Raw genomic sequence first — 14,671 nt, 5'->3', positions numbered from 1 at the left:
TCAGCTGGAAATTATGGAGGCCACAACATCACCAATATGTCACCCTATGCAATGCTCCTCTTTAATATTGCACTTAAGCTATTTTCTCCATTAGAATAATAAATAACTCATGAGTGTTAAATGGAATAGAAAATTCTTGTGTGTAAGTTGTTTGAAATTATGAGAAACTCAGCAAGGGCAGGAAAACAAGCACACATACGATTGTTAGAACTGATTCTAACACTCGCACAAGAGGAAACAAATCCTAACTGATAAAGTCTTCTGCTGCTAGAAAGTTCAATGCAAGGCTTACAGGGCAATTCAGCACCGTCCAAAGTGGGATGCCAGCCCAGTTTGTCCAAGCAGAACGCTTTTGATTGGTACTGTTCTTTCCAGAAACAAATGCCACTAAAGGACCTTATCCAGGTCAACTCAACTGATGGCATTCCAAACAGAAACAGAACAAGCTTCTTGCATATTTGAGATAACATATTTCACACAAGCCAAAGTACTTACCTTGATATGGCGATGGAGTATTCGATGGGCGACCACTGCGAGCATACTTTTGTCTTCTTCCATCTTTCCAATCTATAACTAGAACAAAGAAAAAAAAATAGATTGGCATACCGTTCTCAGGATAAACGGTCTTGGGTGTAATTTGTGTAGAAATGTGGCACCTTCCATATATCCATCTTTCTCATTGATGGGGATGGGCCTCACGCAGTAAGTGGTTGGAGTGCACATTTTAATAAATAATGCATTTAATGATAAGCATTCAATTCCATTCCAGAAAGTTGTAATGGGTGGACAGTTGCTCTGGTAGCAATCAGGTCACTGTCTTGAAGAATAAATGGAATTTATTCCTCAGGAACATATTTAAATTCTTAAACATCAAAATTGAAGTAGTAAATCAGAAAACAGTATATCTGACTGCTTTCCTAATTCATGTCACACTGTACTACATAGCTAGCCCACTGTGTTTGTCTGTAATATATACAAATTAAAAAGAATGATTGCCTTTATACCTTAAATTCAAGAGAATGTCTCAAACAGTAGATGGGAGAGTGTTAATACTCCTGTTGACAGATGTGCTCATATTTCAGACTTTGATGGGACATCAAACACTGCAGAAAACAATAGCATAAAACATTTCAATGAAGGATTCTCTTAAGAGTTGGGCGGTATCTATTATATTAGGACACTGAGCTCTCAAAGTGGAGACTCAGGTTCAAATCTCAGACTTGACTGGCATTCAAATCAGGGTCTTCCTCAGGGAACTGATTCAAGAGTACTCAAGGGGCTTCTGAAGGACAAAGATGAAAGGAAGGAAAACAGGTTGAGACCACGAGATCCCAGAAGGAAAAAAACACACTAAACTTGGAAATGGTTGGCACTGGCCCAAACTGGGATTCCATTTTAAGGTGCACAAGACCAATTCAAACCAGGACTAGTAATTTCCCAAGTTTTACAGGATTTGTTTCCCCCCCCCCCCCCCCCCGAGAGCTGGAAATCTTCCCATACAGCAGATTGCCTGATAAGTGTCACCATCCCACCCGCTCAGGGACGGTGTGGTTTATGAGTAATTGAACAGAAAGGAGAAAGTTAGGAGCATGTTAAGACAAACGCATAAGCCTACCATAAAACCGGCCAGTTTCACTGAGAAATAAATGATTTTACATGCAGAAGACTGATAACTTGCCTCGCTGAATCCAATTAACTTGCCCGAGCATAAACACTTTTCAGATGCCGGCTGCAATTAACAATAAGTATTGCGAATAGGAACAGATTGCAAAAGGCAATCTTTAATGATTTTATGAACAGCTTGTGATGGCACAGCAGCAGTGTGCTGAGGAATCAAGATGAACTGTAAATCCATATTGCTGTATACTGATGTTGGATCACATGTACTTCTTCAAGCAAGATCTATATACCAACATCAAAAGATCTTTAACTCAAATCCATTATTATTTTCTCGAGAATATTGAGATGGACCCAGGTGAACAGACCTATCAAAGACCATTATGCATTATCCTGATGTTCTTTCACCTTTACTAATGGCTGTGTCTGAACTGAAAATCACACGTTCTGAAATGCTGAGGCTTATTTTCTCCCTTTCTCTGTTGACGGCACTGATACCTCCTGGATTATTGGTTCATTGTTACTGGCAACACTCCAGTATCTTACCCAAGTAGCTATGCTCCATGATCCAAGTCTAGATGACGATGCCATGACTGCAAACCTCACCTCACCCTTCAATCACAACCGTACAAGGACATTCTGAATTCTCCCTCAGTGTACCCGAACAGGTGCCAGAGTGTGGCAACTAGGGGATTTTCACAGAAACTTCATTGCAGTATTAATGTAAGCTTACTTGTGACACTAATAAAGATGAATATTATTATTACACCACAAGACAGCCTTTAGAAATGTGGAAAATCGCTGATGTAAAGAAGTTCTTTACTTCTGTCTTGTCATGGGACGATTCTCACCCTCCCACTGCTACACTGGCTGAAAGCTCTGCACAAATTGGGAGGCCAAATGCTTTCTACCTATTTACTGTGGAAGGAACATTGGATTAATGACCTCAATCTTAAACAAATTCAAAAATTAAGTAATGTTGAAAAAAGGAAACACGCTCAAGCTTTTCATCTTGCACTCAGCAGTAGTCATGCAAGATAAGCCAACAGTAAAGGGAATAGTGATTTATACTGCATGAGAAGCATGAGAAGAGAGTGCTGATTGGTTGGCAAGTGGATTCTGATTGGTAGAGGCGTGCCATGGAGAAGACAGCAGAGAACAATTAACTGCCAAGCTTTTGTTTCAGAATCAAACCAGGCAAGTCGACACGGATTGGCTTCTAGCATGCGTACATGCCTGGACTACATATAGGGCGGAATTCTCCCCCCCAACGCCGGGTGGGAGAATCGCCGGGGCGCTGCACGAGTCCCGCCACGCCGCCCCGGCACCCGCACGCGATTCTCTCCCCCCCAAACCGGCGCGGCGAGAATCACGGCTGGCCACTGGGAGAATCGCCACTCGCCGTTTGTAACGGGTGAGCGGCGATTCTCCAGCCCGGATGGGCCGAGCCGCCTGCCCAACACGACGGCTTCCTGCCGACGCCGTCCACACCTGGTCGCTGCCGGTGGGAACAGCGCGGGAACCATCGGGGGGGGCGGCCTGTGGTGGGGGGGGGGTTCCTGCACCGGGGGCGGCCTCAAAAGGGGTCTGGCCCACGATCGGTGCCCATCAATCGGCGGGCTGGCCTCTCTGAAGGAGTACCACCTTTCCTCTGCCGCCCCGCAAGATCCATCCGACATCTTCTTGCGGGGCGGCCTCGGGGAGGACGGCAACTGCGCATGCATGGGTTGACCCCAACCAACCCGTGCATGCGCGGGTGACGTCATTTACGCGACGCCGCTCCTAGCTCCCCGGGGGCAGGAGAATAGGGGGCTGGGAGAGGCCTCCGACACTGGAGTGAAACACTCCGGTTTTCACTCCAGCATCGGGACTTAGTCTCCCGATGGGAGAATTGTGCCCATAGTCACTCATCTCGCCCTGTCCTTTGCAGACAGAAGGAGCATATCCATGCAATGTATCTTTCTCAACTAGACAAAAGTTTTGGGGACAGCCATTCCCTGGTCCACTCCGCATGGCAATGTCTTGAAACAAAAGCGAGTGGCACAGTGACGAGCATTGTTGCCTCATGGTGCCGAGACTGGATTCAATCCCGGCCCCGGGTCTCTGTCCATGTGGACTTTGCACATTCTCCACATGTCTGCATGGGTCTCATCCCCAAAACCCAAAGATGTGCAGGGTAGGTGGATTGGCCACCTTAAATTGCCCCTTAATTGGAAATTCTTTCAAAAAGAATTTGAAACAGAAGTTTGGCAGTTAACAGTCAACTGTTCTCTGCTGCATTCCCCATAACAAAGTGTCTACCAATCAGAGTCCACTTGCCAAACAATCAGCACTCTCTTTTCATGCAGTACAAATTGTTGATCCCTTTAGTGTTGGTTTATTTTGTAAATCTGTCCTGATGAGTGTAAGAGAAAAGTTTCGACAACATGTCTCTTTTATCAGCGATACTCAAGCCCTGTACTACCAAACGACTATTTAAATCCAAAAATCATGTTGTGTTTCCTGGTGCTTGACAATGGTTCCATTTGTAGAATGAATTTTCCCCACCCCACCTCCCCATAAACAAATAGCTGTGGGTGCTGGAGCCTTCAAGACATTTGTTTGACAAGGATGTCAACAGACATAAAGGAAAGTTGGTAAAATACAGTTGAGGCACAGATAAACCACAATGTACATGAATTGCTGAGGGACAGGCCCAGGAGACTGAATGATTAACTCCTCTTCCTAGTGTTACTGGGGAATAAGAAATGTTTGAAGTTTGGAGAAAATTACCACACAGGATTGATCGTCAGTTAACTAGAAACCGGTTGACCAGAATCAACATTCCAGTCCCTGAGTGGTGTCCAACAAGTGGCCAAGTGCACATCTAATTTGGATAATTCTCCAATGACCATTATAAATTGCTGCATTAAATGCCAACTGTGTCATGACCAGCTGGCATTACATGAATACTTTGACAGGAATATTATTGTTAGCAATATGTATTAAACTGCTCAAAAAAAGCTGAACTCCATTTGTAATGTGTTCAAATTAGATTAACAATGACTTAAATCACGGTTTAAAACAGTTCAATGCCTGAAAAATTGAAAAGGGGAAAGTACTGTTCTGTCAAGTCTTTCAGAACAATTAATTTAATCCTGGTGGAGGTTATTGCCAGTACAAAGAAAACGGCTTGCATTCATTTAAAACTCATGTTCTGGTACTGAGATTGTGTAGTAAAACTGAAGACTTATTTCCCAAAAAGCAGGTTCTTAATAGTTCATTCTTTACTTATATGTACACCACATGCACACAATTAACTTTCCCCTGCCCGCCTCACTTTAATTTAAAGTGAGAAACAGTGCCTTGTTCTGGAGCAAGAACATGAATATTAACACAGCCACTCTGACATAGCTCTATGACACATCTTTCAGCCTGCCGAGAAAAACCTCGCATTTACACTGCCTTTTCTGCCACATGGTTAAGTATATTGCGTTAGGAAAAGAAAGGTAGTTTTAAGTGATTTAAATTTGTATTAGTAAATGTAAGAAATAAGGGCCGGGATTCTCCCCTACCCGGCCGGGCGGGAGGTCCCGGTGGGATGGAGTGGTGTGAACCAATCCGGCGTCGGGCCGCCCCAAAGGTGCAGATTCCTCCGCACCTTTAGGGGCCAAGCCCTCACCTTGAGGGGCTAGGCCTGCGGCGGAGTGGGTGGCGCGCCGCCAGCCGGCGGGAAAGGCATTTGGAGCCACGCCAGCTGGGGCCGAAAGGACTTCGCGGCCGGCGGAAGTCCACGCATGCGCGGGAGCGTCAGCGGCTGCTGACGTCATCCCCGCGCATGCGCAGAGGTGGGGTGTCTCTTACGCGTCGGCCATCGCAGAGGCTGAGGCGGAGGGAAAAGAGTGCCTCCACGGCACAGGCCCGCCCCCGGATCGGTGGGCCCCGATCGTGGGCCAGGCCACCGTGGGGGCACCCCCGCGGGGCCAGATCGCCCCGCGCCCCACCCAGGACCTCGGAACCCGCCCGCGCCGCCTAGTCCCGCCGGTAAGAGAGGTGGTTTGATTATTGCTGGCGGGACTCGCATGACAGCAGCGGGGCTTCGGCCCATCGCGGGCCGGAGAATCGCCGGGGTGGGGTGGGGGGGGGGGGGCGCCGACCGGCGCGGCGCGATTCCCGCCCCCTTAGAATATCTGGTGCCGGAGAATTCGGCAACCGGCGGGGGCGGGATTCATGCAAGCCCGCGGCGATTCTCCGACCCGGCGGGGGGTCGGAGAATCCCGCCCCAGGTATAGTTTTAAGTGAGTTTAATTAATGTTTCTGTGCCTGATAAAACATATAATCAGATTCATGCTGGACAAAGGTATTTGTATGTATGGGAGTTGGTTTCAACTGTGCTCTATTGTGCTTAGAGGGGTTTATGGCATGAAGAGTAATTAAAATGCAGAAGCATGATTGTAGCTTAACAACTAGGGGCCTTTTAAGATAGAAAGGTGTTTTTAAATTTAGTTTTAGCTGGATATATTGCAGTTGAAGATAGCATATCAGGGAGTGAATATCTCTCAAATCTGCCAGGTGAGGAAACACCGGACAGGACAAGGGAACTGTAGAGGCAAACTTCCCAAAGAACCAGATGTAGTCCAGATAACCATGGAACTGGAGCAGAGAAAATGTCTAAGGAAGACTGTGGTTAAGAGAACAGAGACCAAAGTACAGGAGAACTGAAGGGAAAAGTAAACAAAGTGTTCTGAGTTGAAGAGACAGTTGCAGTAACCAGAATTAAAGTGGGAAAGCAAACTTCTGAGGTAAATGCAAGGTTTGATGCCATCTTAATAGAGTCTGGGAATCGATAGTTAAAGCAATTGTGAACAATTTGAAGCTAAGGGGGGGGGGGGGGGGGAGGGAAGTACAGGTGTATTTTATTATAATCCTTTATTTCATGTTTAATTTTAAAAATCTCGTTGTTAAAACTAATTAGCGGCCACTATTTTTCAACGTTTCCCACAAGAAAATTAAAATTTGTGGTCTTTGAGCCAGGGTTCCATTCTGGACTCTTTCCATCCAGTTATAACATCAACTGGGATCGTAAAAATTGAATCTGGGATCCAACCTTTGTTCTGCCACTCGAGTGTCCAGGGGAGAAGAGTTGGTTGTTAATTACAAGTTAAGAATAAACTTGTTACATCATTAATATTTTCCAGTTCTGACCAAGTTCGGACTTAAAACATTAACTCCTTTTCTCTCCCCACAGATGCTGCCAGATCTGAGTATTTCCAACAGTTTCTATTTTTACTTCAGGAATAATAAATATGGATAAAGTTATGGACATAAATCGCATTTTTACACTTATCAAGGTAAGGGTATTAATGCTGGGAACCAGGACATTTTCCATTTCATATCCCAGACCAAGCATTCAACAATATCCTTTCTCTTAAAGGGAAATATCAATCCACGTAAGGAACAGCTCCTCCGCTATGGTCAATACTACGCCCCTGCTCTTCATGCCTGCTCAAGCACCTTTCCCCTCTATTGTTAAATTTGAGGCAATTTTGCAATGTCGGTTCATACCTGTTAGAACTATAGTTGAGATTGTCAACTCATTTCATGCAGAACGTCAATGGCCAACAGACTTTTATCAGTGTGGACTGCATTGTAGCCCAGACCCCAGAGGTGAAGGTCCACTGCCGAAAGGATTGCATTTTTAAAACTGACAGCTGCAACATGATGTGGGGTCGTGAGGGTGCGGGGGGGGGGGGGGGGGAGGTGTTTGGAGTCAGAACTCCTCCATTTTTATTTGAGAAATGGATTGAACACTCAATGTGAATCACACTTAATCAGTGTCAATATGACTGCCATCATCAAAATCTGCAAATATTAGACATGTTGAACCCATTCTATTGTTATTCTTGCTCAAACATCATTTGTTCATGGGGTCAGTGCCTGCACTATAAGTCAGGACACAAACTTTTTTTAATATAACACCTTTAAGTCATCTCAAAAGGTCTACAGTCAATGAATTGCTGAAATCGACAATGTTTTGTAGGTAAATGGACTTGGCATGATGCCACAAATAGCAATGACATTATTTACTCCGTCCTCTCCCAAGCTCATCTCCTGTATGACCCACTTCCAACTCATTTCCCGCCAAACTGCTGAACATCCAACATTCCTGCTCAGCAGTTATACGTGCAGACACGAAAATAATTCGCTCTCCTCAGCAGCAACCCCTTCCTTTCAAAATTATCATCACTTCCCTCAAAGATCTGACCTTCAACCCCTCGTTGGAATTGCAAACAAACACCCAACTCAAACCCTTCCTTTCCTCTCAAGTTTGTGAATGTACTGTTTCCTCAAACCTGTGCCCAGTTTAAATCTCTCCAATTAAGTTGCCACCTCTCCACAAGCAACACAATGGCCCGTAATAAAATAATAAACAACAACTTTTGTGACTGCGTCCATCCCACTATCCCACATTTGCCTCTCTGCAGCCTCTGACATGGTTGACCACACGATTCTCCACCAATCCCATTCTCCACTGTGCAGCTTTGGAAACCTCGGTAGCTGGATTCTAAATTTACCTATCTCAAGTCTTTAGCAACGGCTGGACCTCTAACCCTTGCGCCACCATCTCCACAATCACAGATCAATTCCTGGTCCCCTCCTGTTCCTCATTGCATCTTTGCTACATCATTGGGAAATATGATCACATTCCATGTGTCCAAGATACTCCTCAATTCTACCGCTCCATCTGAGCTGCAAATCTATTGGATCCCATAACAAACTTCAAACATTTGCCACTTACTCCATTTTACCACCTGGCCACCATTGTGGACTAAAGCCGACTATTCAGAACTGCTCAGTTCCAAGCTGATGACCTACTCTTCATCTATCAGCATTACCTTCCTCAGCCCATCTGTTGTAAAACCTTGATCCATGTTTTTCATTTTTCTTTCATCATCTCCAGACTCAACCATTTTGATTCTCTCTCTGCTAACCTCCAATTACCCAAAGCTCTGCTGCCTGCATCCAATCTCACACCAAATCCTTTTCACAAAATTAGCCATGGTCCCTCCTTACTCATATTGGTTCTCAGTCCTATAATTTAATTCTCATCCTTGTGTCCAGACCCCTTCATAGACTGGCCTTCGCAATTTCATCATTACAATGCACATTCGGCCAAATTCTTCATTCCTCTTTCTCTGGCTTCTTGTCCCTCCTCTCTTTTCATCCAACTATGTGCAGTCGCATCTTTAACTCCCTAGATCCCATGCTCTACAATTCTGCCAATTCACCTCCTTTTTCTCTGTGCACTTACTTGCAGATAGTTGGGTGCGTCTGAAACTAGGGGTCAAAAACACAGACCATGACGGATTCCATTAGTTTGCTTGCTGTACATTTTGCCACTCAATGTTACTCTGGCCTTAAAGCATGAAAAGGAAGTTCTATCCTAATTCTGAGTTGTACTTCCCTGAAATATATTCTTTTGTCATGAAAAAAATAGGGCTGAAAAAATTAATATTCGATTGACCAAATAATTACGACTGAGCCTGTTTGTTGGCAACATTCATTAATTAATTCAGAACGTTAGACTTTTTCCCCCTTTGTTACATACTGCAGACTCTAGGAGGCCAGCATATCAATATTGAACCAAGCTTACATTAAGGAACCAAATACAATGCAATAATTTTGAGTGAAAGTGTAATCTTAATGTGCCTTCCATACTATGCAAATACCCTCAAAAATAATTTTTCAATTAGCTCATTGTAGTCTCCAAACTAGAGTGTATTAGTCTCCTCTTGGGAGCCAAGATGACACCATGCAAAGAACAAAGACAAAAATTGCTCATTTCAGAACTAACAAGATTACATTTTTGTGAAAAACAGAAGTTGAAGGAGTCTAATAGCTTACAGAAACCAAACTGTACTTAGTTACTGGTCCATAAATCAGTAAATATGGAAAACTGCTGGTTCATCATGTACATCATGAATATAATCCTGGGATTATATTCATTGGAGTTTAGGAGGTTGAAGGGAGATCTAATAGAAACTTACAAGATAATGAATGGCTTAGATAGGGTGGATGTAGGGAAGTTGTTTCCATTAGCAGGGGAGACTAGGACCCAGGGGCACAGCCTTAGAATAAAAGGGAGTCACTTTAGAACAGAGATGAGGAGAAATTTCTTCAGCCAGAGAGTGGCGGGTCTGTGGAATTCATTGCCACAGAGGGCGGTGGAGGCCAGGACGTTGAGTGTCTTTAAGACAGAAGTTGATAAATTCTTGATTTCTCGAGGAATTAAGGGCTATGGAGAGACAGCGGGTAAATGGAGTTGAAATCAGCCATGATTGAATGGCGGAGTGGACTCGATGGGCCGAATGGCCTTACTTCCGCTCCTATGTCTTATGGTCTTACACATGAGCAATGGTTTAATTTGTTTCCTGCATAGCAAGTTTAAATACTTTGGCTCTATGTTCCTTGAACTTTTCCCATATTTAAAATTTACTTTTTCTACTTTCCCACTTCTTTTATTTCCTGTTCCCTTAGATCAATACCATGTTGCTTTGATGATAATTTAAAAAAATATATTTACAGATACATTTTTCTTCCAATCTCCAACCGAAAGAACAATTCTCGGACCATCTGACTTCTGACAACACAGTTTTCAAACATCCTGGGGAATGTGTGAATTCTGCTCCCAGTGTAGTATTTGCAAACCTCAGCAAGAACAAAAGCCAGTCATGCATATGGCCGGTCCTCCATTTGGAACAGACCCCATCATCTCAACTCATTGCACCTTAACAGCAGCTTCATTATTCTTTTCCCAATGTCAGGCACTTTGCAATCCAAGGCTTCAGGCTGGCATTTCAAATCTCTCAGTCTTCAATTCTGTCTATTTCTCTGTGCAACTGGCAACAATTACGTTTTTGCAGATTTTTGGCACTCACCTTTTTGAGGACCCGGTTTTCTCATTGTAGAGTAACACACCGTTGATGTACTCAAGTCAGGTGGGACCTGGATCCTGCAAAAGAAGAAGAAAGGTAAGCATACAGGATTATAAAGCAAACATTTCTAACTAATTGGGCTCCAAATCAATGCCATTTACAAGGCCAAATGCCAAGAAATAAACTGCAGGACAATCAAGTACCCACCCTTGGACCATGACAAGAAAGAAGAAAGCTTGGTTAATGTGGATATCACAGCTGTTTAGCCGAACCAAAAAGATAAATCAACAGGGAAAATACTGCATGAGGCCAATGGGACCCAATACAAATCCTGTGCACCAACAAGCTCGTGAAGTAAAGAAGACACAGATAAGGACGGAAGACAAACAGGCAGGTAGATAAACAACTCTATTTTCATTGGTTGGGGAGTCTAGGACTGCAGAAATTGGTCAAATAAATTGGAGCCAGAAATTTCTGGAGACATTTCTCCATGTAAAGGGTAGAGCAAGTTTGAAACACTTCTCGATTGGGATTTATAGTTAGCCCAGGATTTTATGGGATATGGGACAAAGATGGGCAAACTGAGTTGGGTTGCAAATCAGCCATGATCTCAATAAATGGAAAAACAGCCCAAGCAGAAAAATTGGCATTAACACTGGGACCACAAAAAGGTCAGTGCTGGCAATTTGCCTCTTGCAGCCTCTTTTGGCTTTACCCATATTACATGGGGTTGGTTAATTAGCATCATGTCAACCATCATTTTTGGATTTGGCAGGTGATTTTAAAGTTGGATGCCCTTCCTCCACTTATCCATTTTACCAGGCACCGAACACACCAGCTTGCCTGCACCAGTGGTCGGGTTGTTTCATAGCCAGCAAGCCTTGGAGGGGGATTTGAGCCCAGGACCTTCCAGCTCAGAGGCAGGACAGACAAATGCTTAGCCTCTCCAGCTCTGCTAGAATGAAGAATCCTTTGTACCAGCATCATTATTCGATAATCAACTGAATTGAATGGAATATCTTTCACCTATTGCACGTGTAATAAGTGATCTATGTGCTACTTCACTGTAACTTCATTGCAGTGTTAATGTAAGCCCACTTGTGACAATAATAAAGTCTGTTTTCTGTTCTTGTCCACATCTAAATTGCAGCCACCCATTCACCAACCATTTTCACAAAGAGTTTTTTGTGTGAATCCACAAGAGATATTTTAAACTATGAATGGAAAGAGGCTGTGTAGCGTAATACCCTAACCTTAAATTTCAGTTGTCAGGGAGAACACAAATCTTGGGAGCTTCACACCCTCAAGATCTCCTTCTATAATAATAAATAATAATAATACACACAAAATGCCGACACTTTGGCAAATCTGACCACAGGAGCGGTGCTCCTGCTCCCGGCTTATAAGCAAAAACTGAAGCGGGAATGCTCTATATTCTATATATATAATCCGTCAAAAAAAGTTGTGCGTTGTTGGTCTGAGGAATCGGATGAGCTCCTATGGGACTGCTTAGAGTCAGTGGACTGGTCAGTATTTAAAAACTCTGCCACCAGCCTGAACGAGTACGCCACTACACGAACTGACTTCATTAGTAAGTGTGTAGAAGACTGTGTGCCAAAGAAGCAAATCCGTGCGTTTCCCAACCGGAAACCCTGGATGAACAGGGATATTCACAGCTTGCTGAAGTCTAGGTCTGAGGCGTTCAAGTCAGGCAACCCTGACCTCTACAATAAAGCCAGATATGATCTAAAGAAATCCATCAAAGTTGCCAAAAGACAGTACCGGACCAAGCTTGAGTCCCAGGCTAGCCACACGGATCGCCGCTGTCTATGACAACGTCTGCAAGACACAACGGGCTACAAGATGAAGGCATGTAAATTCACGGCTCCAATGCACCCCTCCCTGATGAGCTCAACACATTCTATGCCCGCTTTGAGCAAGAGGTCAGCGAGAGCGAGCCCTCCACCCCAGAAGTCGTGGATGATCTTGTATCTGAGATCACCACTGCAGATGTCAGAGCAGCCTTCTCGAAGGTCAACCCATGGAAAGCCACTGGCCTGGATGGGGTACACGGACAAGCACTCAAGTCTTGTGCGGATCAGCTGACGAGGGTATTTGCAGACATCTTCAACCTCTCTTTACAACAATCTGAGGCCCCTATCTGCTTCAGGAAGACGACCATCATCCCTGTACCAAAAAAAAGTCAAGCAGTGTGCCTTAATGACTATCGTCCAGTGGCTCTGACATCCATCATCATGAAGTGCTTCGAAAGGTTAGTCATGGCATGAATCAACTCCAGCCTCACGGATTGCCTTGATCCACTACAGTTCGCCAAACCGCTGCAACAGGTCCACAGCAGACGCCATCTCCATGGCCCTGCACTCTACCCTGGAACACCTAGATAACAAAGACAGCTATGTCAGACTCCTATTTATCAACTACAGCTCAGCCTTCAACACCATCATTTCTCTGAAACTCATCTTCAAACTCCGTGGCCTTGGCCTCGGCTCCTCCCTCTGCGACTGTATCCTGAACTTTCTAATCCACAGGCCACAATCAGTAAAGATAGGCAACAACACCTCCTCCACGATCATCCTCAACACCGGTGCCCCACAAGGCTGTGTCCTCAGCCCTCTACTATACTCCTTATACATCTATGTCTGTGTGACCAAATTCCCCTCTAATCACTTTTCAAATTTGCTGATGACACCACCGTAGTGGGTTGGATCTCAAACAATGACGAGACAGAGTACTGGAATGTGATAGAGAATCTGGTCAACTGGGGAAATACCAATAATCTCTCCTTCAATGTCAACAAAACGAAGGCGATTGTCATTGACTTCAGAAAGCGTAGTGGAGAACATGCCCCTGTCTACATCAATGGGAACAAAGTAGAAAGGGTCGAGAACTTCAAGTTTTTTCAACAGCCTGTCCTGGTCCCCCCATGCCGACACTATAGTTAAGAAAGCCCACCAATTACTACTTTCTCAGAAGACTAAGGAAATTTGGCACGTCAGCTACGACCCTCACCAACTTCTACAGATGCACCATAGAAAGCATTCTTTCTGGTTGTATCACAGCTTGGTCTGGATCCTGCTCTGCCCAAGACCGCAGGAAACTACAAAAGGTTGTGAATGTAGCCCAGTCCATCATGCAAACCAGCCTCCCAGCCACTGACTATCTATAATTCCCACTGCCTCAGAAAGGCAGCCAGTATAATTAAGGACCCTATGCACCCCGGACATACTCTCTTCCACCTTCTTCCGTCAGGAAAAAGATACCAAAGTTTAAGGTCACATACCAACCGACTCAAGAACTGCTTCTTCCCTACTTTTGAATGGACCTACCTCGTATTAAATGGATCTTTTCTCTACACCTTGCTATAACGGTAACATTGTATTCTGCAGTCTCTCCTTCCTTCCCTATGTACGGTATTTATTGTTTGTGCAGCATGCAAGAAACAATACTTTTCACTGTTTACTAATACATGTGACAATAATAAATCAAATCAAATCAATAATAATCGCTTATTGTCACATGTAGGCTTCAATGAAGTTACTGTGAAAAGCTCCTAGTCGCCACATTCCAGCGCCTGTTCGGGGAGGCCAGTACGGGAATTGACCCCGCACTGCTGGCCTTGTTCTGCATTACAAGCCAGCTGTTTAGCCCACTGTGCTAAACCCACCCCTAATAGATTGACAGCTTCACTTGGCGTTAGGGTTCTCACCCCTTAAGAATTAAACGGTTATGGGTTCAGGCTCCACTCCAGGACATGAACCCATACTTGAGATTGTGATTTCAGTGATGGGTGTGGATCTCATAGAAACCTATAAAATTGTAACAGGACTAGGCACGGTGGATGCAAGAAGGAAGTTCCCGATGGTGGGGATGCCCAGAACCAGGGTTCACAGATATGGAGCAGACCATTTAGGACGAAGATGAGGAGAAATTTCTTCACTCAGAGAGTGGTGAACCTGTGGAATTCATTACCACAGGAGGTAGTTGAGGCCAAAACAGTGTATGTTTTGAAGAAGCGGGTAGATATAGCACTTGGGCAAAGGGGTCAAAGGATATGGGGGTGGTGGGGAAGGCGGGTTCAGGCTATTGAGTTGCATGATGAGCCATGATCATAATGAATG

The 14,671-nt window shown here is 44.4% G+C and overlaps 1 protein-coding gene across 4 annotated transcripts in view; it reads right to left on the bottom strand.

The window, feature by feature from the left end:
• LOC140411683 (polycomb protein SCMH1-like) overlaps positions 1 to 14,671 on the bottom strand; it is a 309,157-nt gene that overhangs the window by 274,825 nt on the left and 19,661 nt on the right. For 2 of the 4 annotated variants that reach the window (XM_072500725.1, XM_072500727.1), the window contains exons 3-5: positions 10,536 to 10,609; positions 1,005 to 1,103; positions 496 to 573 (exon numbers count right to left, since the gene is read on the bottom strand). Coding sequence is in view for 2 of the 4 variants with exons in the window: in XM_072500717.1 (XP_072356818.1) it covers positions 496 to 573; positions 10,536 to 10,560 (103 nt within the window). In the remaining 2 variants the exon portion in view is untranslated. The remainder of the gene's footprint in view (positions 1 to 495; positions 574 to 1,004; positions 1,104 to 10,535; positions 10,610 to 14,671) is intronic. The other 2 variants (XM_072500717.1, XM_072500704.1) reach the window with 1 other exon arrangement.

This window comes from Scyliorhinus torazame, chromosome 1 (genome assembly GCF_047496885.1).
Source record: "Scyliorhinus torazame isolate Kashiwa2021f chromosome 1, sScyTor2.1, whole genome shotgun sequence".
Taxonomy (NCBI): domain Eukaryota; kingdom Metazoa; phylum Chordata; class Chondrichthyes; order Carcharhiniformes; family Scyliorhinidae; genus Scyliorhinus; species Scyliorhinus torazame.
Note: the sequence above shows the minus strand (reverse complement) of the source record. Positions and strands in the feature narration are given on the sequence as shown.